Source organism: Pungitius pungitius, chromosome 3 (genome assembly GCF_949316345.1).
Source record: "Pungitius pungitius chromosome 3, fPunPun2.1, whole genome shotgun sequence".
Lineage (NCBI taxonomy): Eukaryota > Metazoa > Chordata > Actinopteri > Perciformes > Gasterosteidae > Pungitius > Pungitius pungitius.
Genome location: NC_084902.1, coordinates 568,814 through 593,300, shown reverse-complemented (window position 1 = coordinate 593,300; position 24,487 = coordinate 568,814). Strand labels below are relative to the sequence as shown.

General features: G+C 44.4%; 1 protein-coding gene across 1 annotated transcript; it reads left to right on the top strand.

Annotated features, from left to right (window-relative positions):
* Positions 1-99: 99 nt before the first annotated feature.
* Positions 100-22,926, top strand: col4a3 (collagen, type IV, alpha 3). Its single transcript, XM_062561623.1, has 51 exons — positions 100-251; positions 3,737-3,793; positions 4,569-4,658; positions 5,332-5,376; positions 5,524-5,568; positions 5,912-5,974; positions 6,168-6,221; positions 6,317-6,343; positions 6,698-6,772; positions 6,946-7,008; positions 7,097-7,132; positions 7,437-7,484; positions 7,592-7,666; positions 7,743-7,787; positions 7,923-7,985; positions 8,161-8,205; positions 9,721-9,774; positions 9,849-9,890; positions 10,300-10,381; positions 11,782-11,817; positions 11,942-12,126; positions 13,142-13,337; positions 13,493-13,563; positions 13,791-13,979; positions 14,303-14,471; positions 14,742-14,834; positions 14,975-15,079; positions 15,162-15,256; positions 15,828-15,978; positions 16,048-16,161; positions 16,310-16,477; positions 16,568-16,657; positions 16,734-16,868; positions 17,081-17,179; positions 17,270-17,359; positions 17,573-17,712; positions 18,069-18,195; positions 18,298-18,384; positions 18,464-18,565; positions 19,038-19,085; positions 19,160-19,345; positions 19,777-19,907; positions 20,098-20,170; positions 20,272-20,343; positions 20,487-20,606; positions 20,698-20,796; positions 20,905-21,117; positions 21,232-21,409; positions 21,650-21,764; positions 22,060-22,232; positions 22,639-22,926. Exons 1-51 carry the CDS (start codon positions 189-191, stop codon positions 22,718-22,720), a joined length of 5,004 nt encoding a protein of 1,667 aa, XP_062417607.1. The 5' UTR covers positions 100-188; the 3' UTR covers positions 22,721-22,926.
* The last annotated feature ends 1,561 nt before the right edge of the window (positions 22,927-24,487 follow it).

The window sequence follows — 24,487 nt, the reverse complement described above, 5'->3', positions numbered from 1 at the left end:
ATTCTGAAGGGTTAGGTCGGAGGTCCCGTGCAGAGAATCACGGGTTTGACTCCCGTGTCAGCGCACTGTCTGTCTTCCTGCACCTCTCCATCCCGCAGCCGGACCAGCTGCACGGACCCCCCCTGGACTCAGCCGAGCCGAGCCAACCCGAGCCAACCCGAGCCGAGCCTGTTAGTCCGTCGGTCCGGATGGAGGTTCCGCTGCTGGTTCTGATGCTCTGCAGCACCGCGGCTCCGGGACACGCCGAACGGGTGCGTGAACACACACACACACACACACACACACATTAATATAGGTTAATTCAAATAATTTTATTCTATTGTGAAAAGCTACGATAATTAGTATTTATTTACAATTCATTAATTAAGCTACAAGTCACATCACGTGATAATCGTGTGCGTGAGGGACATCAAAGTTGGGCATGATTCGTTCTGCAAAGTCTGAGTTACTGCTGCTACTAAAATAGTATATACGGTTTTATTAGTGGTACATGTGTACTATTGCGTCATAGTGATGGTCAGCTGATTATGGGTGAAATAAAACAATGTCAGACAGGAAATAAAAGCAGCCTGTCTCAGGTTGTTTTAGTGTGTTTGTGTGAGCCCTTTGTTCCACTGTGCTGTTATTACTGTCCCCAACACACACACACACACACACACACACACACACACACACACACACACACACACACACACACTCTGGCAGCTACCTAGCTTGCATATATATATATATATATATACAGTATATATATATATATATATATATATATATATATATATATATACTGTATATATATATATATATATATATACAGTATATATATATATATATTATTTTTCTTCTTTTGTTGCCTTACAATCTGGAATTCAAGATTTTTTGAGGGTGCATACCACTTTGAAGATGCTAAATATGTTTTATTGTGAAACAAACAAGAAATAAGCGTTAGTTCTTTAATAAATACTTGAGCATGCATAACTTGTAACCCCCCCCCAAATTCAATACTTTGTAGAGCCACCTTTTGCATCAGCTACAGCTGCAGGTCTCTTGGGGTGTGGATCTATAAGCTTGGCACATCTAGCCACTGGGATTTTTCTCCAAGGCCAAACTGCTCCAGCTCCTTCGAGTTGGATGAGTTCCGCTGGTGTACAACAACCTTTAAGTCGTACCACAGATCCTCAGTTGGGTTGAGGTCTGGGCTTTGACTCGGCCATTCCAAGACATTTAAATGTTTCCCCTTAAAGCACTCGAGTGTTGCTTCAGCAGTATGCGTAGGGTCATTGTCGCTGGAAAGTGAACCTCCAACTGGTCTTGTAGACGACGTAACTTGTTGGTGTCGCCGAGGGGCTGAGTAGAGGAGAAAATTCGAGGACGCGCTGCGATTGAATGACACCCGGATGCCGTAACTGTTCAGTGTACTTCCTTTTATTTTACTTTTCATATGATCAGGTGTTACAATGCTATCTTGCGGTCAACAAAATATAGAACTCCGTCTCTCACCCCCTCTCTTTCCCTTTCCAAACCAAATAGTGAATACGCCCCTTTATCCCCGTTGAACACCAAACAACACCACGTGACTCAATCAATCAAAGGAAAAAGGGCGTTCCAAGTGACGCCAAATACCTGGCCCCTACAGGTCTCAAATCTCTGGAAGACGGACTGTATTTATTAATTCCTTTAATTCTGACCAGTTTCTCAGTCTCTGCCGATGACAAACATCTCCACAGCACGATGCTGCCACCACATGCTTCACTGTGGGGATGGTGTTCTCGGGGTGATGAGAAGTTTGCACCAGACAAAGCGTTTTCCTTGATGGCCAAAAAGCTCAATTTTTAGTCTCATCCGACCAGAGTACCTTCTTCCATGTTTTGGGAGTCTACCACATGCCTTTTGGTAAAAACCAAACGTGTTTGCTTATTTTTTTTCTTTAAGCAATGGCTTTTTTCTGGCCACCCTTAAAGTGGACCTATGGACAGAAGTTTCTTTGGTCTCTTTGTTGCCTCTCTGATTAATGTCCTCCTTCCCTGGTCCGTGCGTTTTGGTGGGCGGCCCTCTCTTGACAGGTTTGTTGTGGTGCCATATTCCTTCCATTTTTTAATAATGGCTTTAATGGTGCTCCGTGGGATGTTCAGAATTTTTGATATTTTTTAACCCAACCCTGATCGGTACTTCTCCACAACCTTGTCCCTGACCTGTTTGGAGAGCTCCTTCATGGTGCTGCTTGCTTGGTGGTGCTGTAGACCCTTTCAGAACAGGTGTATATATATACTGAGATCATGTGACACTTAGATTGCACACAGGTGGACTTTATTTATCTTATGCGTGACTCCTGAAGGTAATTGGTTGCACCAGATCTTACTAGAGGGTTAATAAGGGCTTAACGGGGTGAATACATATGCACGCACCACTTTTCCGTTATTTATTTTGTTTATGTCATGACATGAAATCCAAATAAACATTCATTTTAATTCCAAGTTGTAAGGCAACAAAATCGGAAAAACGCCACGGGGGGGTCGATACTTTTGCAAGGCACTGTTCATGAACCACCGCTGTGACCGAGCGTTTACTCATGACACAGAAATGACCGACATCAGCAGCCGCCGTCACCCCTCGCATTTGCCTCTATGGCAACTCTGGAGGGACATACCATCTCAAAGGTAAAACACCAGACAGTCCGTTAGAGAGCGATATTAAATTGGCTTGTGAGAGAAACTGCTCTCCCCGCCACAGCCCAGTTATATATGAGATATATTGTATATTTATGGTAAATATGTTCATACACATGCTTTGAACTTTTACGTTCCCCACCTTTAAAATTGTAACAAACATACCCATTTGGATACAAACCATGATGTACTTAAAAAAAAAAGTATATTGTCGTATCTGTAGTATTTTGTGGAATATATTTATTCATTTAGCTTGGTGTGAGTCTGCAGCTCCGATTCGGTCTCTAGGAGGAGCTTGAACTGTAGACAGTGACTTCAACAAAGACCCTGATGCTTTGCTGCAGGACGTGTTGGGGCATCAACGTGAGACAGGAATGGAGATAAGATGACATCAGACCCGTCTGTCTGCCTGGTTATCTTACACGAGCTCCACTGTTACACCTGCAGGGGTCACCGATCTGTTTGGGTTAACGCACCCAAATATGCAGACAAATAAAGAGAAGAAGAAACAGCTGAGGCTCAAGAGGCCGCCCCGACACGTCGTCACGGCAACCAAAACCCCGCGTGTCCCTTTGAGGGTTACAAGAATCCGCCTGTACCTGACGCACGAGAAGCATCAATGTTTCCCGACAGCCAGTTAAAGGCCGTCCTCTTGTGTACAGAACCTGGAGCCATCTGGGGGCGAGCATGCAGATTGCAACCAAGCGAACCTTCCTCGGTATAACGAGTGTCAACAGGCTCTGGAGCCGTTACATCATTATTGGAACAGGATTGGATTACGCCGAAGCAACGTGATGAACAAAACAACCTAGTTTATCTCCAGCGTGTTAACTAAATTAAACTTAAGGAATCAGACCGGGACCGATCCAACTTACCAGGGTTTCTTTCTCCACCCTGGAGATCTAAGGGAGAGTCCTTTCCCAACCTGCCTCTCCCGTCTTCCCTCCTTGCCTTTTTGCACCCACCCCTTCACGAGGACATGAGGTCCACGTGTGTCTCCCACATATATATATATATATATTATATATTATTATACATATACATACATTTGTTCTGTAATTTTGTTTCTGCAGGTATGTCACTGTAGCGGGAAGTCTCTCTGCCACTGTGATGGGGTCAAAGGTCAAAAGGTGAGAATATCTATCCAAGCATCCGTTGGGTAACCACTTCCTGACTGGTTCTGCCCCACTGACCCTGGATCCCTCCAGTGGTCACCTGCTGCCACGACATCCATTACTTCCTGGACCTGGAGTTGAAAGGGCGTCTGATGAGGGTCTGCCTACAGTCTCATTACGGTCTCTTGAGGGCCTGATGAGGGTCTGATTGAGGTCTAGCATGACTTGTGAGTCCCCTCAGATCCAGTATAGGTCGGCAGGGTTTTTGTTGTTGACAGAATTTTATTTTGAGCGTAAGGGAGTTTGTTTCTGCTCTATAAATATTAATGAGTGTAGTAGAGTTTATAAGTTTAAGGTTCTGTTTTATCACTGAATTACAACTTTCAAGCTGACAAATAATAAATATAGATGTAATTACTAAACTTTAAAGAACAAAACTAAATTAAAAAAAACAAATCTCCAGTAATAAGAGGAGAACAGTTTGTTTTGGTGGAGCTTGACATCTTTGAGTCAAAGGTGTGTCGGTACCTGAGACCCCCCAGGTGTGAGCTCTGTATTTCCGGTGTGTTCAGCAGGAGAACAAAGACCGGTTCCTCTCTACTGAACATCAAACGTCCATTTGTGCCTTTGCGAGCCTGAAGGCACCTGGACCCCAGCCAGGACTCGTACTCACCTGAGTTCACCTGACGTTTCCTTTCTTCTGAGTGGAAACAGGTGAACTGACCCAGGATCTGGGTTCACCTGCTCATCAGCTGATCCTACTCAGATCTACCTGTTTCCCCCCCATCAGGGAGAATCTGGTTACTTCGGATACGACGGACTTCCTGGAGTGATCGGTTACCCCGGTAACGAGGGCAACCAGGGCCCACCTGGGGACAAGGTAGTTATATCAAATGGGGAGGGAGACAATCATTGCTGTTATTATCTTACCTTTAACAGACTGTAGAGTTGCTCTGGGTTTTATTTTGAAAATACAAAGTAATCTTCAGCCATGATGAAAACACACAAGTCATTTTTCCTCATGTTGATGTTGTATCTGTCTGAAATATGAGCACATAACACCCGTTAAGACCCATAACACCTTTACACTCTCTACACTGTCTCATTCCGGATTGACTACTCACTCATTAATGCATAAATGCACCTCCCTCTCTGCAAGAACTACTTACTCCCCAAACCGCCACCTGCACCCTCAGATCTGCAAGCAGCTCGCTCCCCCGGGTCCCCAACACCAAGCTCCACACCATGTCCCGCCCCTTGAGGGCAGCACCTCACTGGACTGTTACTCAAATACTCAAAACCTACTTATTCAGAAGGCGGTTTTTACTCCATTTTTTTTTCTTCTTATATATTTTAACTATATTTTTCTGGCTCCGACGCACTCTGAAATCTGTAGAGATATGAAGAGTGCGTTAGATAAAATGTATGTATGTATTACTTATTTTATAAAAACCCACAGCTTCACGTACAGTCAGCTGAATATTATTGTTATGAACGTACAGATTTATTTGGTTTTCTTTATTTCATTTTTGTTTTGTTTCTTTTCCTCTCAGGGTGATCTGGGATCAGCCGGAGGTTCAGGACTCAAAGGCTCACGGGTAGAAACAACTGATAAAGACTTTCCTTTTATTAACAATGCCTCTTTTAACCTATTTGAGTCCCTGGATTAAATATGATTCTATCCCTGGTGGCAGTTAAAAGGACTGAGTACAGGTAGTAAAATAACATATTTTTGTTTTCTTCAGGGTCTTCCTGGAAAACCGGGTTTTCCAGGACCTCCAGGACTGCCGGTAAGACATAAAAGAGCCGACGTGCAGAGAACCCGTTTGGTCATTGTTGTTGTCATTGGGGCGACGGCAGCACATGGAGTAGAGCCTGTGCGCCAAAAACTGCAATGTTCAAACCCCGACTGCTTCATGTTCCATGTGGACGTGTCCCTGAGCAGGACACCCAACCCCTAACTGCTCCCTTATGGCAGCACACCGCTCCCACTGTGTGGGATGGTTAAAAATGTAAAACCATGGGTCAAAAAAAAGAAATGCAATGTAAGTCGCTTTGGATAAAAGCGTCAGGTAAATGACATGTGATTTAATGTAATTGTTCATCATGCTATGAAAACATGTTCATCCTCAGGGACTCCCCGGACACGAAGGACACATCGGTCTACCAGGATTCCCAGGATGCAATGGGACAAAGGTAGAAAAATAGCCCCACCACCACCTAAATATGCTGATAAGGCTTGTAGATAAAGAATGGAATAGGACCTGAACTGATCTATTACAACATGAAAGTTGATAAGTTACAGTATGTGTGGGAGGATCTACCTGAGCCACAGGTGCCCTGACTCCGCTCACACAAACACTGACTGGTATTGATTGGTTTCCACCAGGGGGACATGGGCTCCCCAGGGTTTCCCGGATATCCAGGATACGCCGGCCTCCAGGTGAGTTCGGCCTCTTTTCCTCATCCTAATTCTTATCCTCCGCAGACTAAGCTAGGCTAACCGTTCCTGGAATGCTAACTGAGCTTGTGTTTCAGGGTCAACAAGGACTACGAGGGGCAAAGGTAAAAATCTATCCACCTTCACACTATCAGGTTAAAACCAAAAATGTTACTCAGTAGTTTGCTGCTATTTAATATAAAACCCTAAAGTTAATAATTGAACCACAAATGCAGCTAACTTCAGTCAGAGAGCTAACGCTGCAGAACTTCAGAATTCTGGTGTCAAACTTATTGTTGATAATGTATTCTTGTCTTACTTTTGTCATAGAACAACATTCATTTTGTAAGTTTTTTGACCTCATGGATTTATGGTAGAGAGATGATTTGGAGAAGAGGGATGAAAACCTGATTAGCAAAAGAAAAGCTCTAACATTTCTTGATTTTTTAAAAACACTCATTATAACGTTTTTTTTTTAGGGTGACTCCATTGTCTTCCCGCTCACTCGAGATATCAAAGGAGCAATGGGACCACAAGGACGAGACGGAGAAGATGTCAGTTTCCCAGCATGCATTTCCCCTTAAAACAATGTTTCCTCTAATGTTGTAATGTAATGTAAACTGGTGCATAGAATGACCGCGGCCTGCTGTAGTGGAGAATATTGATGGCAGCCTTGTCCCTGATTGGCTGATGGAGCGTGTGCACTGATTGGCTGTTTGCATTGCAGGGCTTGAGTGGAGATCCAGGTGAACCGGGCCTGTCAGGACCGCCAGGACCCCCTGGACTTCCCGTACGCTTCACGTTTTAAGATACCCAACGTTAATGGTTCAACCACCTCACATCAGCGGTTTATGAACTTTATGTTGTTGTTTTTTTAGGGAACTCTGGGGTTTCCAGGGTTACAAGGAGAGAAGGTTAGCTGCAATATGTTTCTGATGCTCAATATTTATGCAGCAATTTCCATTTAACTTAGAAATTAAATTGCAAGCCAAACTGCTCTGAGAGCAGAATTAGTCTTCCGGTTTGTTCAGTAACAAACCTTTGATAACAGCTCAGTACCTTGTTTGCAGAAGATCCAAAAGTAACACTTTTGGAGACTTTGGGGTCTGTTTTTATTCAAACGTGAATAATATCCTTATATAATTAATCTCTGCCAGATGTCTTTAGGACTGATGTTCTGCTTTATTCGGTGCTGATGATGCTCTGTTTTTGTTTCAGGGTCAAGAGGGTCCGAGTCCGGTGATACCAGGTCCCAGTGGACAGAAGGTGAGCTAACTGGTTGCAGTATTATGCTAATGCTAACGCTAACTCTTGGGGAGTCAAAGATTTTGACCTGTGCGCCAACATTCTCATTATCCTCACGTTGGTTTCAGGGGGATCGCGGCCCACCAGGGATCCCTGGACAGAAAGGAATCAAACTGTATGCCGAAGGACCGAAAGAACTGAAGGTCTGTCTGCCTGTCTGTTTTCCCAGCAGGTCTGTCTCAACGGCCTGTTTGTACTAACGTATTTGTCGTCTTTCAGGGAGAACCAGGTGACATTGGATTGAAAGGTTGTCAAGGACCTCCTGTAAGTCCAGCCTGTTTCTAAGTCTGACAACCAAATTCTAAATATGTCTTGTCCACACATTCTTAATGGTTATGACTGGTTGACTTTAGTGTTATCATCAGTCAGGCTGATGTGTGCGCTTGTTTTCTCCACCAGGGTGTGCCAGGGAAACTAGGGGTTAAAGGAGAAAAGGGCGGGCGAGGCGATCCTGGCTCACTAGTAAGAGAGAGCTCCTTATATGTATCTATATTCAGAATTCATTTGAGCTAATCAATAACACAATCAGTGAACAAGCAATAATGGATTTATATCTGAATATTATATTTTTGTTATGTACATCATTGCATCGTTGTGCTTGTGGCCTGAACCTCATGGCTTGGTGTTGGTGTTATAGGGTAAACCAGGAAAGGATGGACTCTTTGGAGAGCTGGGACAACAGGTAACAAGCTTAGCTACTAGGAACGTTAATCAGCTTTATGCACCAAGATACAATAGAATATGATACAATAGGACACACTACAATACGATAGAGCACTAAAGCAATAAGGTACGAGAGGCTTTACTTTATTGTCCAATAATGTAACAGTTTGAGGGTGTAGTTAGAAAACCCTCGAACAGTTACATTATTGGAGATAAAGTAGTGCCTCAAGTACCTTATTGCTTTTTTTAAATAGTAGATAGCTGCCTTTCAGCACAAAATAGTTGTAGCTACCAAACGTTGTGTATCAGATTTCATCAGTCTAGAGACAAATAGTCCCCAATGTCCATGTAAACAGCATTGGGTCCCTCACCATCTCATTCATTGACATCGTTCATGACGTCCACCTTAATTGTCTTGTTGTGAAAGCTCACATTGCCTCAAATTGATCATTTGTAGGATAGGCCACAGAACCACGCTCGGGTCAATGTGAACAGCTACTGTACATTATCGCTGATTATACTACGGGTAGATAAAATCCAGCATTCTGATCATTATTCAGCAATAATGTACAATAGCTGTTCACATTGACCTGAGCATTCCATATCACTGAGCTCTCAAAGTAATACGTTAGATTTTGCGTGACCATTAGTTGACATTTTAGCTTTTAACCGTGTAATAAAAGCAATAAGGTACGAGTGGTGGTACTTTATCTTCAATAATGTAACAGTTCAAGGGTGTAGTCAGGCCCGACGTGCAGCGCAGGGCCGAAATGCACCACAGTGACTCACTCTCAATTAATCAGAACGCTGGATTTCATCTACCTGTGTTATAATTTGTGATACGATACAAATAAATACAGTATAGCACAATATAGTATGGTACGATATGCTACTCTGCGGTATGATACTGTCACAGTGTGGATTCTTTCCCTGTCATATTTTGTGGTTTCCCGTCTCTCGTGTCCTGAGTATATTTTCCCCTGTGAGTGTGATGGTCTGCCGTGTCCCTGATTGTTTCTTCCTGATTGTGTTTTTTGATATTTCGTTTGAATGAAATAGTTTTTGATTTTGAAACCCCAGTCGTCCCTGGGCTGACGACTGTGACTGATACGATACTCTATGGTACGATACAACGCGGGACGATGGTGTATGATGCGGTGCGATAGAAGGGTATGCTTTAGGGCAGGGTGGCGCATGGAGTAGCGCGATGCACTGGCAGCCGCAAGGTTGGCTGTTTGAATCCTGGCTGCCTCATGTTTCTTGTCAAAGCAAGACACCTGACCCCTAATTGCTCCCCAGGCCAAATGTAAGCCATGTGGTAAAACGTAATGTTAGTCGGATAAAAGCATCAGCTAGATGTAATGTAAATGGATACACGCTGATTGGCAGAATCTCTACCAGAAACATAGACGGCGTCTCTACCTTCTTCTCAGTTAAGATGAACAACGGTCGAATCCTAACCCTGTGTAGGAAGCTTGTAATGATGACTCATCACTACCGGTAGTTGAATCAAACTCTATCTGTGTGTCTGCAGGGAGTCCCCGGGGATCGCGGGTACCTCGGTCCTCCTGGTATTAATGGAGCCACAGTGAGTTTTGAATGAAGTATTAAATAATAAGACATAGTACTGCGTCGGTGTTGATATTGTTTTTATATTTTTAGGGAGATAAAGGTGAACGTGGTTCTTCAGGTCTTCCAGGAGAGGTAAGACACAAATTAGCATTTTTAAGTTTAAGATTATAACAACATAATAGCCATCCTAATAGAAACATAGAGAATGCACACCTACAAACAGGGAAATGGTGGACATGACATCTGCTTTTCTCTAATAAGGTAAATGATGAACTATAATGCTTCATCCGGTTAACTTATCGACTGATGATGTTATGAAAATAGATGAATCCTTGATTCATTGATTATGAAACAGTAAACAGTTGATGGTATATTAATAATGGATCAATAGATTACCAGGCTTTAAATGGAGAAACCATCTGGCTGTAAAAAATTATTTTGGCAGCTTTGCAGACCATGTGGGGAGGACAAAGGCCCTGGGGGGGGGTTAAGAGTTTGCAGAAGTCTTGTTCAATGTGATTGTTTGTGTGTTTTTTATCAGTTAGTTTTTAGACACAATTTTCTGAAGGGCCAGCACGGCGTCCCCGGACCCCAAGGACCTAAAGGAGTCCAGGGAGAACAAGGTAGTACAAAGGAAGGGTTAAAAACCAAACTTCCACATTTGAGTTGTATGATATTAATACGTTTTCATGATTGACGGATATTATCGAAGATAATATCGAAGCAATTGTTTGAGTTTGAGTGACTCAGTGATCCTGTGAGCTACGTCAGCCTGGTAGGGTTTCACATCACAGTGGAGAGGCCACTGCAACCCACAGAATTCCAAGAAGGGAATCTGCTTTGTGGACTTGGAGAAGGCATATATGCATATATATATGGGTTAGTTCAGGGGTCGGCAACCCGCATGCCTCTGTTGTGGCTCTCCAAGGCTTTAATATATATAAACATTAATATATTTTTTCAGTGTGATAGTTATGATTTAGTTGATCTTGTAACATTTAAATAAAACATGTAATATTTCGATCAAAAAAAATATGCATCGCACCTTGTGTGCATCACCTGTTACCGACAGGCTGGTGACTTACTTTGAGCCCCCGACCCGGTAAGCTAACAGTGGATAAACCTGTCCTGTCCATCTTTGGATCCACCTACTTGTGCGATCAAGTGTTCTCCACCATGAACATCATAAAAAGCAAAAATCGGTCGCGACTCACCGATGACAGCTTACAGTCGTGCATGAAGCTCAAAGTTACATCACACAGTCCTGATATGGAGAAGCTCTGCTGTGAAGGGAGTGCAGTGGAGATGACAAGAGCCTGAATCAGTACCTGCGCCGCCTTCTGAGTGAGAAGGGGTCGTATTTTCCTGATTTTGTAGAGCGTGTATCTACAGGATCGTGTCGTCGCTGTGATGTTGGCAGTCAGGGAGAGTTGGCAGTCAAGTGTCACGCCGAGGTTCCTGGCTTTCTGAGTGGGCGTTAACACGAAGTCGCCGAAGTTAACAGTCAGGTCCTGAGTGGGAGAGTTTTTTCCGGGGAAGAAAAGTAGTTCGGTCTTGTCGGGGTTGATCTTCAGGTGATAAGGATGAGTTGAGGGCCATTTTCAGGGAAGTTGGACAGGACGATGTCCAGTTCTTCCAGAAAATGACCCAAAGAGCCTGGCGGACGGTAGAGGACAACAATGTTTAATTGTACCGGATGAGTAACTGTCACAGCATGGTATTCAAAAGACTGGGGGGGGAGATATAGGGTACGGGGAAAAGATCCATTTGGGTGAAATGAGTAAACCTGTGCCGCCACCACTGCCGGTGGGTCTGGGTGTGTGGCTGAAGAAGAAGGCAGAGGAGAGAGCAGCTGGGGTGGATGTGTTGTCCGGTGTGATCCATATCTCAGTGAGGGCGAGGAAGTCAAGTGACTGCTGGATAGAAAAGCCGGAGATGAAGTCTGCCTTGCGAGTAGCTGACTGGCAGTTCCAGAGGCCTCCTGTCATCAGACAGTAACCTTCATTTTCTCTCCTCTTTTTAGGGTTCATTGGTTTTCCTGGACTCAAGGGGGAGCCAGGTACTTCCCTCTCTCTCTCACTTCCTGTTATTTATTAATGATTGAGAGCAGTCAATAAACAATTATTAGTTTCAAGTATCAGGCACAGTTATAGTGATGATAGGACTGTGATGTCACAATGAAGACTGCTCTTATTCTCTGGAGGCGTGGCCTCAACTGGTCCACCTGGCCCCCAAGGGCCTCCGGGCTTATCCGGAGCCAAAGGAGACCCAGGAGGCCCGGGGCCCCTTGTCTTTGGGCCCCCAGGAAAGATCGGAGCCCCGGGAGCTGGTGGAGCTAAAGGAGAACCAGGAGAACCGGGAATACCAGGTGATGGAGAAAACAAGCGTCTCTATAAGAAGACAAGCTTCCACAACATGAAAACAGTTCTAAATGCCAGTAAAAATAAGAAGAAAAGAAGAATACTTAATAACTGGAACAATTTTAAATATTATATATGTATACAGAAAAAACTATTATTGCACAGGTACACAAAATGACTAATAAAAAATGCAGAATAAGGTCAAGATGAATAGTAAATAGTAGATGAACAAAAAATTATATTAAGAAAATGAGAAAAATATAGAAAGAAATTGATCAATTACAAATGTACTTGTCTCCTCTCCATGTTTCCTCTCTTGTCTCTTTCCCTCTCTTGTCTTCTCTCTTTGTCGTGGAGTTCAAGTTTAGGGTCCAATTCATTCAACAGTTACTCTTTGTTAAAGGAACTTAATGTTGACTATTATTAACTTAATTAGGAAACTACTAATGAATAAATGCATTAATCTGGTAAGTCACAAACACATACTTTTACTATCTGATGTTACCATAAAACATGTTACTATCAACTCTCACAGCTCTTGGTTAAGATAAATCATGTCAAATAGCTAGTTAGCTTAGCTTAGCACAAAAACACTAGAAGCCAGTGGCAAATAATTCCCTTTTGAACGGTTTATTGTTTTCTGATATAATTCCCCATCTACTCGTCAGATTTCCTGCCGGGAGAGGTCGGTCGTCCAGGTGCAAAAGGTGTGAAAGGTCCTCAGGGTTTCCTAGGAACCAGAGGGGAGGAAGGACGGGCAGGTGAGATTTAAAGAAAGATCACATGAATGTTTCCTTTTGAATCAGATCTGAGCTTCACTCAGATACAAAGAATGAGACTTTGGTTCTGATGGCGTGTCCTCTCTTCTCTTGTTTCCTCTCGTATCTCCTATCCTCTCTTGTCTCCCGTTTTCTGTTTTTGTCTTCTTTCTTGTCTCATCTCCTCGTTTCCTCCTACACTTCTCCTTGATGTTGAAATGAATCTATTGTATTCCTGAACTACGTTGTCTGTTGTCCATTATAGTACTGTCTGTCGTCATGCACCAACTGCCAAGTCAAATTGCATGTATGTCTGACATATTGTGGCAATAAACGATTCCTGATTCCTGATTGTTCTTGGCCAGGTGAGAAGGGACAAGTGTGTTTGGTCTGTCAGCCGGGTCCCAGCATCCGAGGACCTCCAGGTAAGACAGGAGTGCCAGGTGAAGACGGTGCACCAGGTAAGACCAAAACCTGACTCTTCGACCTAATCGGGAAATTTTCTGTTGTTATTTATATTCAAAGATATAAATATGAAGATAATAAGCATAGATCTCCTCCAGCATCAGATTCAATGATATGTCTAACCTGCCCTGTGATGTCATTCTGTTTTTAGGATTAGTTGGTTCTCCAGGAGCCAAAGGTCACACAGGAGTCAAAGGTGTTAGAGGACCAATTGGTCCACAGGTGAGCCTTGTAAACCAACCCAAAGACCTGGTAATCTGTAAAAATATTTCCATATATCGACCCGTTCGCTCCTCAACCCGCTCTCTTTACTCCCCCCTTTCATTCTTCCTTGTCTCCTTTCCTTGTATTCTCTTTTCTCTTGTTACCTCCCTTGTCTCCTCCCCTCTCCTGTTCCCTCTCTTGACTAATGACCAACACATGTTTGCCTCCCTTGGTTTTGTGTTCAGGGCCTCATTGGGGATCAGGGCCCCCCGGGACCAGAGGGACCCATCGGTGACCTTGGCATCATGCAGAGGGTTGGGTGGAAGGGGGAGGAGGGAGACCGGGGGGATTCAGGACTTCCGGGTCCAGACGGGAGAGATGGATCTCCAGGATTTACCGGACCAAAAGGTGCTCTGGGACAGAAAGGGAACCCTGTGAGTATCAGAGAGATGGCCGGTTGGTTAGTTTGTACGTCTGAACTGACACCAGGTCAGTCTGAGTGTGTTTGAGGAAAAATAAGGAGGAACCCAACAGGTCCTGGATCAGCTGTTGTTCTGTTCACTTTTTTTCAATGCATCTTCAGCTCCATTCTCTCTGATCTTCTCCCACTGATGATTTACTAGCTCCGCCCCCAGCTCACGGGTGTGTCTTGTTGATACCCTCCCCCTTTCTGACCCACTTTTCTGAGTGCTCCAGACCTACTCTCAGTTTTTCAATGTTAAAAAGATGCTGATATTTTCTGTATCACTGTTCAAAGAGCCCTCTGGGGCCAAAAGGCAACATGGGGCCTTTCGGTGAGACGGGTTCCAGAGGACTGATGGGTCAGCTGGGACCGCCGGGGCCGCCTGGAATTGGGGATCCAGGACCTCTAGGGTCTAAAGGCAACGTAGGGGTGCTAGGACCTCGAGGAGATCCTGGGAATCCAGGTGAGACCGCTGCAGGAGTCGAACACAAGCCCCTCCCAACTGGACAAATATTACGCCTACATCAAGTTTCCGTTATAGTTTGTGTCCTAACACACCCTGGACCAATCAGATTGCCTTGTAAGATGAAAGCATGTTTTCTATCTTTTCCCTAGCAACTGGCTTTGGTAAGAGTTTGATTGACAGGTTCTTCCAATCAACTGCCATGGTTCAATGCCACAAATATCCTGGAGTTTTTGTGAAACCTGAGTTAAACTCCATAATTTCTTTCAGGGGAAAAAGGTTCTCCAAGTGAAATCATGACCTCTCCAGGAGACCCAGGACCGAAAGGAGAGAAAGGTTCATCTGGAATCCCCGGACCAGAAGGTGAGACAGGTCCTTCTACTGTCTGTTTTTTTGTTGGTGAAATTCAGGTTTACAACCAAGAAAGTAAGAAAGTAAGTTTACAACTAAGAAACCCAACCTGTTAACCCTGCAACTCACCTGTTGGTCTCTCTTGGTTTTAGGTGTGACAGGACGTCTAGGTGCTTCAGGATTCATTGGTCCAAAGGGAGAGAAGGGAGATAATGGGTTCTCTGTCCAGGGGCCTCTAGGTTTTCCAGGGTTCAAAGGTTAGGGTTGAATAAAAAAGCCGGCTAAGGGTTCATAGAAGATGATTAACATCAGTAACAATTCTGTTTTTTTTCAACTCAGGACTCAAGGGCCCCCCTGGAACTCCAGGTGTACCAAACTTTGGTATAAAGGGACGTGCAGGGCCATCGGGGCCCCCAGGAATGCCGGGACCAAAGGTAATGTGGACTCATACAGACAGGAAGTCCTCCCCATTAAGAAAGTAAAGGTTCAAAGTTAGTAGATCTCGTCCTGTCTTTATCCAATTATATATTAACAATATCATTTGAATTAAATTATTTTTTTGTAAATGTTTTATTATTACTATTATAATGAATGTTATTATTGCTATAATTATATTGCAACAGTAATAATAATAATAATTAATAATAATATTATTAGTGTTATTAATATTATTATTTCAATTACGATTATTGTTCGTATTATTATCAAAATTATGATGATATATAATGATGATGATGATAATAAAGTTAAAATGAATTGTTCTGATTGCTATTATTATGATTATCGTTATTATTCAGACTTTTATTTTGTGGCTGGATATTTTTCAATGTCAGTTCTCTAATTTCCTTAATGAGACATAGGTAATTAGATGTGTATTCTTCAGCTGAAGGTATCGACATTAATAAGGCACAGACGTGGCCGATGACTACCTGTTTGCTTGCACGTGAACCATCGTGTTCCTAATTCCTTCTCTGGTTTGTTTCGTGTGGGTCTCTTTGCTCACAGGGGAACAGGGGTATCGGTTTTCCAGGTCAGCAGGGTCAGTCGGGCCCCCAGGGGGAAGACGGCTCCGTGGGTTCCCAAGGCGATCCTGGACGCGAAGGACCAGACGGAGCTACGGGACCTTCGGGACAAGTTGGATATCATGGACCCAAAGGTATGTCGCTCAAGATCCGATGCACCCAAGGTTCTAAAATACATTCTGTGAACTGAGAATGTCTCTCAGGTCGTAGCGGCCTGAATGGTTTACCTGGTCCAGAGGGTATTGTTGGATGGTGTTTTCCTGGAGCTCCTGGACCCGATGGAGAGCAGGGACAGACGGGCATCATCGGATTCACAGGTAGCGTCTCTGTACAGAATCTTATCACCACTTTTTTATCCAACTGATTAAACATCAATAAATCCCAATTGTTTGTGCCATTTAGAGACTAGAACCCAAACCAGAAAACCTGCCTTTCCGTCCGTCACACAGGTGTATTGTCTTGCAGGAATGCGGGGTCTAAAGGGCAACAAGGGGGACCCTGGCCGGCCGGGCTTTGGGGCCCCGGGGCCTCAGGGGTCTTATGGAGTCCAGGGGTTTGATGGGACTCTGGGGCCAGTAGGGGTAATTGGACTGAAAGGACCTAAGGGAGCCAATGGAGAACCGGGAATTACAGGTAAGAAGGCATGGCCACACCTGTACCTCCTCCTGATAGATTGAACTGAAAAGATGAAAGCCAACATTCCTAAACATCTGTGTGTCTTAGGCACCAGAGGAGACCCGGGTCCCCCGGGGGCCCTTGGGAGTCCGGGAGATGATGGGAAACCAGGAGAGACCGGAAGAGATGGACCAAGAGGTTTTAATCAATCAATCTATCAATCAATCATGAGTTGGATCTGACTGTAACTGTCTGTGACATTTCTGTCTGTCAGGTGAGACGGGTGCAGACGGGTTTGATGGTTCCCTGGGGCCTCAGGGGCCCCCGGGGGACCGTGGAGAACGCGGACCAAAAGGATTCTGGACAGAAGTTAATATCTATGGAGATCCTGGAGAACCTGGAGCCCCTGGTACTGTTCTACATCAACGCAGTAGCACTCTGGTCCCTGACATGTTTCTATCACAAGCAGCATATTGGCTTAGCTTAAGATAAAGATGGGAAACAAGGGGACGAACATCTAACAACTTACCCTAGAAACCATTTGATCTTCAGATAAAGGTGCCCCAGGCGTGTCTCTTACCTGTCTGCTACCTCTCTAACTGATTCCTGTGTCATCTTCAGGGCCCACTGGTTTCACCGGTAGCAAAGGAGAAAGTGGCTTTATGGGGCCGCACGGCCTCGATGGCAGAACCGGCAGACCCGGGGAGGACGGGGTGCGAGGTGACCCACGTTAACTGAACAAACTGTTAAACTTCCCGAAAGATACCACGAGTCCTAACTATAGAGTTTATGGATGTTTGTGTCTCTAAGGACCACACGGAGACACAGGCATATGTGGATGGAGAGGTCCTCCTGGTCCGTGTGGACTCAATGGTAACCAGGGAGACATGGGGAGGCCAGGTAACCAAACATAACCTTTATTTCTGCAGAGGTTGATTTATTTGTTGATAGGTTTCAGTGGGTTTATACTAATCCAACTGCTTAATGAAGTATTCATTCAAACACTAGATTAAAAACACAAAGGCTTAATAAACTTCATAAAGTTACACTGAAGCTTGTGAAAGGACAACTTTAAGTGTCTGGAACTCAAAGTTTTGAGGTTTTTCTGACCAGGTTTTAAGGGTGAGAAAGGTTGCACTGGGCCTTCTGGGAAACCGGGACCAGATGGAATACCAGGCCAAGCAGGAATCAAAGGTTCTAAAGGAGAGCCAAGTCCTTCCGTAGCCGGGCCTAAAGGGCCTCCGGGAGCGAAGGTTCCACACATGCACACACACACACACACACACACACACACAACCGTGACTAACCATTTGTTTTTTTAGCGCCAGCTGAACAAATGTTATTCATTATCAATTTTGTCTTCATTGGTTTAGATGTGTTCGTTAAATGGAGTTGCATTTGACATGATTAGTTTCTTAAGCTAGATCTTTCAATATTCAATGTATGTCTTGTATGCTTATACCTCTTACCTGATAACCTTCTGTTTTTTGTATTTTTTCTGTTTGTCAGTTTTATAAATCTATAACATATTTATAACTGTTATAGATTTAAAAGCTCATTAAAGACTAATTTAAGCAAGAATGTTTCTTCTCTTGGCTCCTTCTCTCAGGGAAACCCAGGATGTTCAGGAGGACCAGGTGCTAGGGGGGAACCAGGCGATGTTGGATACTTGGGTCCCTCCGGAGCCTGTGGCCCCTGTGGCCCCAAAGGATCTCTTGGAGCCCCAGGATGCAGAGGTCTGATTCAGCGCAGTTTGTGCATCATTTACGGAGCAGGAAGGAGACAGTAGCTTCTATGCTATAAATGTATGCATCTCTTTTTCTGCGTGCCCTTATCAGGTTCTCCTGGGACTCAAGGTGAAAAGGGTGAAATGGGTCCTCCGGGGAAAAATGCCCCCCCAGGACCCGTTGGCCTCACAGGTGCAGGTAGCCAGCAGTATTCATACATCTACAACTATTGTTTTAATGTTTTTCTTGTTGGGTTAATTGCCAATCTAATTTTCAGATTCAATGGGGGCTCCTGGAGTTCCTGGTCCAGCTGGTTCCAGAGGAAACCAGGGACAGGACGGGATACCAGGACCTCCTGGAGAAAAGGGAGCAATGGGGGGTAGGAGAACTTTGTTCTGATTGGATAGGAGTGTTTGTGTTTTAGATGCAGTTCTTAATCCAATCACAGGGGGGTTTGATTGGCTTGGTTTGGTTTTTATGTCATCGTTATTATTATTGCTTCTGGAGATGGTGGTTGTCGCTGCAGTGGTCCAACCATACACCTGACTTACTACTCACAATATTTGAATAATTTCTGTCATAGGAATTAAATGTCTTGTACATCTTTTGCATTGTTCATTCTGTACACATGACATCCATTGTAGTCCGTCCATCCCGGGAGAGGGATCCTCCTCTCTTTTTCCCCATCGAAGGGATTTTCCTTTTTTGTGTAGTTTTTCCTGCGCTGATGAGGGTTTGGGGTCAGAAGATGTCACATATATACAGACTGTGAAGCCCTCTCAGGCAAATTTCTAATTTGTGATTTTGGGCGTTAATAAATTAAATGAATTTAATTTAATTCGTCTCCCCAGGTTCTGGAGCCGGACTCCGGGGCCCAGGTGGGAGGACTGGTCCACCTGGTGAGTGACATTTAGATTTAAGCTGAATTAAAGAAGAGGAAGTAGAACAAACCCTCCTCCCCTGGTCTCCTCAGGGTACCCCGGAGAGCAGGGTCCTCCCGGTGCTTGTGGTCCACCTGGTCCGAGTGGTCCCGCAGGAAACCCCGGTTGTTATGGTTCTCATGGACCTCCTGGTCCTCCTGGTCCTGTTGGCAAGGAGGGAACCTGCATAGAGGGGAGCAAAGGCGACAACGGAATCCCTGGAGAACACGGACGAAAAGGTGCTGAGACTCGTTGAGAATAAATAAACTATCATAAGTTCTGAATGGTAGAGGCTCTCCAGCTAAGAGTTTGATCATACCATGCTTTATGTTCTATTAAAGATCTGTCAGTCAGCATGCAGCCCCGCCCTAAAGCATCCCCTGCTTTATGGTCTGTTTGACCCTAAATGGCCATCATTCACTAAATGAACATCATGTTGTATTGAGGAAGAATTTAAACTAGAGACTGAGACCATAAACTCATGTTTACGATGTTTACTGAGGGAATAAATCAATAGAGAAGTAGAGTTGTTTTCTCATAGACGTCTATGGGAGCAGAGGAGTCGCCCACCGGTGGTCAGTAGAGAAAATGAAGGTTTCTCAATAAATCAATAGATCAGGACTTCCACTGTTTCCTCTACAATAATCTCTACAAGTCTCTCTCACCGTAGGTCAATCAGGCTTTAAGGGTCCTCCTGGTTCTCCGGGTCCTGGTTTTAAAGGAGAGAAGGGATCTAAAGGAGCAACAGGTTTCCAAGGACCACCTGGTTCCGCTGGTGACCAGGGACCTCCAGGCAACCCGGTATAAAACCACAGAAATATATTGCACAAATGATACTACTGCACAATCATATGAATTCAAACCTCAGAATCCAACTCATCCTAAACTGCTATCGTAAAAGTGTCTTCTAAATAGTCTTTGGCTGGAATATCGGAAGGAATTGAGTAATGTTCTAAGGGAGCGTATTTAAAACAGTTGTTGTGGTTGAAAGGGTGAAGACAGACCACCAGGGCCTCGAGGACCAGTAGGCCAGATGGGACCCACAGGTGTCACCGGACCCGTTGGTAAAAACCTCAGAGAGATCACTAGTATTCTAACCTCTTGATCTTGGTAAGTCATCACCATTGGATCTTTGTGTTTCAATTGCTCCTCTCGTATGTTTCAGGTATCAAGGGGGAGCCGGGACTGGCAGGTTCCGTTGGCTCTCCGGGATCTCCGGGGCCACCTGGGAGGAGAGGTACCCCAGTACCATTATACAAATCTGCTCAGTACTACTAATACTAACACAATTGTGTTTGGCCTCTGTACTGGGTGCTGTGTGTTGGTTAGACAACCAAATGTAGTACTATATACTGTAGTACTGAATGCTGGCCTCTGCAGGCACGAGGGGAGAGGACGTGCCCATAGTTATGCTGCTGGGAGACCAAGGCCCAGCTGGACCGCCGGGTCTCAAAGGAGAAAAAGGAACCCCAGGGGCCCGAGGGAATCCTGGAGCTCCAGGTGAGTCCCGAGTGATGCTTTAGGCTCAACTTTCAGGCGTTTTTCAGGTCCAAACAGATTTATTTAGAATTTAGATTTTTGGTGGCTGCAGGTCTAAAGGGCGTCAGAGGGCCGGCTGGTAGGAGAGGACCTGCGGGGCATCCTGGAGTTAAGGGGGATCAAGGTGACCAAGGGGTTGACGGGTCAAAGGGTAGGAACGTGTGTTTTTTCTGGAAACTCCTACGTCTTTTCAATGTAACAAATAGACACTCGGTCTTCAGACCCCTTCGTTACTCAGAACACAACTCTGTGTCACTAGGGGCCGCAGGTCCGAAAGGTTCACTCGGTGCTAAAGGTGCTCCAGGCAGACCGGGTCCTTGCGGCTACCCACCGGATACCAACGGCTTCATGTTTACCAGACACAGCCAGAATCTCCTTGTCCCAGAATGCCCGGCGGGATCCGCCGAGATGTATAGTGGCTACTCGCTGCTCTTCATCAACGGGAACAACCGGGCGCACGGACAAGACCTGGGTAAGTACAGTAAGTTCCTGGGTAACTAATTGCAGGAACTAAGGACCAATGTAACTATGTACAGTAACTAAAGATCTGGGTAACTAAGTGCTCCTTCCTTCCCTCCATCTCCAGGTTCACTCGGTAGTTGTCTACCTCGTTTCACCACCATGCCCTTCCTGTTCTGTAACACCGACAGCACCTGCCGCTACGCTTCCCGTAACGACTACTCCTATTGGCTGTCCACCGACCTGCCGCTGCCGAGCAGCGTGCCGCTAATGTCCGGGGACTCACTGAGGAATTACATCAGCCGGTAATACGCTCACGTGTGTCCGTAACCACGTGTCACAGTCTACACTTACCACAAAACACTTTCTGGTTTTGTATCGCTTTTTCCCACACCTTCAGTTAGAAAAAACACACCCTACTTGTCTCTTGTCTCCCTCACTAGTTGTCCCGCCTCCTAGTGATTAGTTCTTTAAGGTCCTCTGGGCCCTCTGCAGATGATTCTCCTATGTGAGTTCTGTTTTTTTTCTGGGTTCTCGTGTTAAAGGTGTTCTGTGTGCGAGGCCAGAGCCAACGTGATGGCGGTCCACAGCCAGACAAGCGTGGTACCGGACTGCCCCTCGGGCTGGGATGCCCTTTGGTTTGGGTACTCCTTTGTCATGGTAAGCAAAGACTTTCCAAGCAAACCCATAATTTCAAATATTCAAAATAAAAACCTACAGAAGCCGGGTGAACGACCCATAACACCTGGTGACAACAGAGTTGTATTTATATAAATTATTTCTATGATGAACATGTTACATTTTTGTCAAGTTGAATAAATGGGACTGATTTGTAAAGTCATCTGGTCCATAATGAACTTGTTTTATAGCCACTAGCATTAGCACTGTTCTCTCCCAACGCTCTTGGTTGTTACATTAACCTTTAATCATTGCTGTGGATGCCCTTGGTCACTAGGAGACAGGGGTGGGGGCCGAGGGGTCCGGTCAGCCTCTGGCATCGCCCGGATCCTGTCTGGAGAACTTCCGGAAGATTCCTTTCATCGAGTGTCACGGCAGAGGAACCTGCAACTACTACACAGACTCCTACAGCTACTGGCTGGCTGCCCTCAACCCCACCGACATGTTCAGGTACACCTGTAGGGACGGGTACAGGTAAATGAAGAAATACAACATGTACAGGTACACCTGTAGGGACGGGTACAGGTAAATGAAGAAATACAACATGTACAGGTACACCTGTAGGGACGGGTACAGGTAAATAAAGAAATACAACATATACAGGTACACCTGCAGGGACAGGTACAGGTAAATACGCACATACAACAATCAGGTGCACAACTGTGTACCTCCTTGTACACAACAGCAGGGGGCAGCCTTTGTTTAACCAGCCACTCATCAGGGGTAAATGATCCATGATGAGATGAACTAAACAAACACAGAACCAGGAGATTGTAACATACGTACATTATTCTCAATAACATTTATATATAAATGTGAATATGAAATATTTAATAAATGACTTCTCTCTCTTCAGTAAACCGAAGCCTCAGAGTGACTCAGGAGACTTTCCAGCTCGTTTGATCAGCCGCTGTCGAGTCTGTATGAAGCAGCTGTGAAGTGATACTACTGCTGATACTACCACTGAAAATACTACTACAACTGAAGCACCACAGATGAAGAAGCTGCACTTCCTCTGGGTGTTCCTTCCATCGTTAAGTTGTTTGTTTCATATTATTTTGGAACCGTAGATTGTAAACACTAACTAGCGAGGTTATTATGTGTTTTGGTAAACACCTCCTGAAGTCACTAAATATCAACAATGTGATAACGTTTTGTGAATATGATACTTGTTCAGTCTTAATAAAACACCTCCAGTTGTTTTGTTGTTCAAAAAGTTGAAATCTCATGAAATCACATATAAGAACATTGTGGTAAACATGATGTCATTGTGATGTCATATTGGCTTTGTTTTTTTTATTTTATATATTCATAAATATGTGTTTGATTTACCAAAAAATAAAATGAATTTATACACTTGTTCATGGAAAACTGTGAAGGATAAAATGATCAAGTTTAGCATTTAATTGTAATAATTCTCTGTTCTTTTGCTTTTATATTTTGAAGCGTCTTCTGTTCTCTTCAACATTACATCACGTGTAATTTAGCTGACACTTTTATCCAAAGCGACTTTCAATAAGAGCATTTCAACCATATGGAAACAAACCCAGAAAAAGTGAAACAAGAAAGTGTAATTTTATCAAATAAGCCGATGTACAACTTGTTATAGATGAGAACCATTATAAGACCAGTTTAAGGTCTACAGTGTGTTGGTGTTTAGTCTGAAGAGGTGTGTCTTTAGTGTGAAGATGTGAAGGCTCTCTGTGGTCCTGATGTCATCACAGAGCTCCTTCCACCATCTAGGAGCAGGACAGCAAAGAGTGGAGATCTAGTCCAGTGTTTTGCTCTCAGTGAGGAACAAGCAGCTTGATGTTGGGATGGAGGGTTCCACCAGGTCCTGGATGGAGACTGGACCCCATCCATTCACAGCATGGGAGCACCAGTGTTTGGAAGTGGATGCGGGCGTCAAGTGTCACATCAAGGTTCCTTTAGCACAGGAAAGGTGCTTCAATGCTTCCTTTCCTGCCATTCATTTACAAATATTAACGGGTATGTAATCCATGTTTCAAATACACAAATATTGACTATTTGTAAAATATAAATATATAAACGAGAAGGGAAAAAAATAGATTTTTTTGAAGGTGTTGGCTGCCCCCTTTGCCCTCAATGGACCAACCGCCACTGATAAGAACTATAAAGTATAAAAAGCTCATTGACATGTTGAGACTTTTTTTAAATAGTGTTTCAGCATTCTAAGAGAGTGAATCAATGTAAGCTTTGACGTTCCTGATGACATGTAGACATCTGAATAATGGACATTCGTGTCCACATAGGAGATCATATTCTAAGAAATTCTGTAATAGTATGAAATGAAGTTATATTTACAGAGAAATGACACAAACATAATGGAGACCGTCAGTACAACAGACCTCCTGTAAGGCCTCATTTACATGTTGGTGAGTCAGCGTGGAGACAAACACACTGAATGCATCACAGGGGGTGGGGCATGGGGGGGGGGGGCGGCGTGATATCATCACTTTTCCATCATGCCCCCTCTTAATTTGTGTGTGTTCATGCCGGCAGCTCCTCAGCAACCGCTGCCGGCAGTTAACGCGTTGCCGCGGCAACTGTCTGATTTGTCTCATCTATCTGCGTTCTGAGAAAGAGGCGAGGACGAAGACGAGGAGACAGCTGTTTGTCCTCGGGGCCTCAAATCGAAGGAAGAAGAAGAAGTGGCTCGTTTGGAAGAGGTGGTTTATGATGAT